This window comes from Sinocyclocheilus grahami, unplaced genomic scaffold (assembly GCF_001515645.1).
Source record: "Sinocyclocheilus grahami isolate Dianchi unplaced genomic scaffold, SAMN03320097.WGS_v1.1 scaffold1400.1, whole genome shotgun sequence".
NCBI classification, from domain to species: domain Eukaryota; kingdom Metazoa; phylum Chordata; class Actinopteri; order Cypriniformes; family Cyprinidae; genus Sinocyclocheilus; species Sinocyclocheilus grahami.
Window position 1 is genome coordinate 157,523 of NW_015506579.1, and position 2,500 is coordinate 160,022.

Sequence of the window (2,500 nt, forward strand, 5' to 3'; positions counted from 1 at the left end):
TGTGTGTGTGTGTGTGCACGTCTCTCTGTATGTGTGTGTGTGTGTGCACGTCTCTCTGTATGTGTGTGTGTGTGTGCACGTCTCTCTGTATGTGTGTGTGTGTGTGCACGTCTCTCTGTATGTGTGTGTGTGTGTGCACGTCTCTCTGTATGTGTGTGTGTGTGTGCACGTCTCTCTGTATGTGTGTGTGTGTGTGTGTGCACGTTTCTCTGTATGTGTGTGTGTGGGTTGCAGGTGCTGTTAGTGTTTGCCAAAGACGATGCTCAGAGTCACAGCTTCTGCTGGGCGTGTGAACGCGCTGGTTTCAGGTGTAATGTGGCCCGAACGCCGGAAGCGGCGCTGGAGAGCTTTCAGGAGAAGAACCACGATCTGATCATCATCGACCACAGACATTCCAGATACTTTGACGCTGAAGCGCTCTGTCGGTACGTATCTGTCTGTCTCTCGGATCTATAGACATCATTGTGCTGCTTCAGTACCTGCTGCTGAAGATCTTCATTAACAGATCGTTGGGATTCAAGTCTTTAGATGTTTGCTGATGATTTTTGTGTAGTGAGCAGATTTCAGCTGATCTCATTCTTTAGTCCAGCACCGTCCTGATGTTTGTAAGATCACTTCAGTCATGTGTGCATCTGTCCAGTCATAAACTCCTTCATCTTACAGAGCTGTGAAATCAAAATCTGTCTGTTAGCTTTAAGCTCATCCGTATGCTAGTGCGCTCCTGTGAAATACATGGTTTATTTGAACTGTAAAGTTTAAACATGACTCTCAGCTGTCAAATAAGTTGTAATATTGAGAAGCGTCAGGGGCTGTGTGAATACAGATTTAACCGAACAGCACTTCAGTGTTGAAGAGTTGACTCTTATACCTGAGAGCGTACAGTACGAGTGGTCAAATGTACTGCATTCTCAACAATAATTAGTTCAAATGCAATTTAACCACAAGAAATTACATCCACAACATCCACAAAACCATCCACTGGAATCCCACTGTATGCAGTGTTCACATGACCTGCTTGAAAATGTAAATGTGTTTTTGCACACTCTCTGTAGCAGGTTTGTGTGTCTAAGAAATGCTGAAATGTCTGTTGTTTGTAATCATTTTATTTCAATTTTTTTTCTCAGCTCAATTCGAGCCATCAGCTGCTCTCACAACACTGTGATTGTTGCTGTAGTGAAAAGGTTTGTGTCCAAATCGCTCTCTCACACACACACACTCACACTATCTCTCTCTCTCTCTCTCTCTCACTCACACATACACACCCTCATTCACACACACACACACACACACACACACACACGCACACTCTCTCTCACACACACACTCTCTCTCACACACTCTCACGCTCACACTCACATTCTCTCTCACACTCTCACACTCACGCACACTCTCACACTCACACTCTCTCACACTCTCACACTCACGCACACTCTCACACTCACACTCTCTCACACTCTCACACTCACGCACACTCTCACACTCACACTCTCTCACACTCTCACACTCACGCACACTCTCACACTCACACTCTCTCACACTCTCACACTCACGCACACTCTCACACTCACACTCTCTCACACTCTCACACTCACGCACACTCTCACACTCACACTCTCTCACACTCTCACACTCACGCACACTCTCACACTCACACTCTCTCACACTCTCACACTCACGCACACTCTCACACTCACACTCTCTCACACTCTCACACTCACGCACACTCTCACACTCACACTCTCTCACACTCTCACACTCACGCACACTCTCACACTCACACTCTCTCACACTCTCACACTCACGCACACTCTCACACTCACACTCTCTCACACTCTCACACTCACGCACACTCTCACACTCACACTCTCTCACACTCTCACACTCACGCACACTCTCACACTCACACTCTCTCACACTCTCACACTCACGCACACTCTCACACTCACACTCTCTCACACTCTCACACTCACGCACACTCTCACACTCACACTCTCTCACACTCTCACACTCACGCACACTCTCACACTCACACTCTCTCACACTCTCACACTCACGCACACTCTCACACTCACACTCTCTCACACTCTCACACTCACGCACACTCTCACACTCACACTCTCTCACACTCTCACACTCACGCACACTCTCACACTCACACTCTCTCACACTCTCACACTCACGCACACTCTCACACTCACACTCTCTCACACTCTCACACTCACGCACACTCTCACACTCACACTCTCTCACACTCTCACACTCACGCACACTCTCACACTCACACTCTCTCACACTCTCACACTCACGCACACTCTCACACTCACACTCTCTCACACTCTCACACTCACGCACACTCTCACACTCACACTCTCTCACACTCTCACACTCACGCACACTCTCACACTCACACTCTCTCACACTCTCACACTCACGCACACTCTCACACTCACACTCTCTCACACTCTCACACTCACGCACACTCTCACACTCACACTCTCTC

The 2,500-nt window shown here is 48.1% G+C and overlaps 1 protein-coding gene across 1 annotated transcript in view; it reads left to right on the forward strand.

The window, feature by feature from the left end:
* LOC107569977 (high affinity cAMP-specific and IBMX-insensitive 3',5'-cyclic phosphodiesterase 8A-like) overlaps positions 1–2,500 on the forward strand; it is a 30,325-nt gene that overhangs the window by 12,383 nt on the left and 15,442 nt on the right. The window contains exons 3-4 of the mRNA XM_016256159.1: positions 235–425; positions 1,125–1,181. Coding sequence (XP_016111645.1) covers positions 235–425; positions 1,125–1,181 — 248 coding nt within the window. The remainder of the gene's footprint in view (positions 1–234; positions 426–1,124; positions 1,182–2,500) is intronic.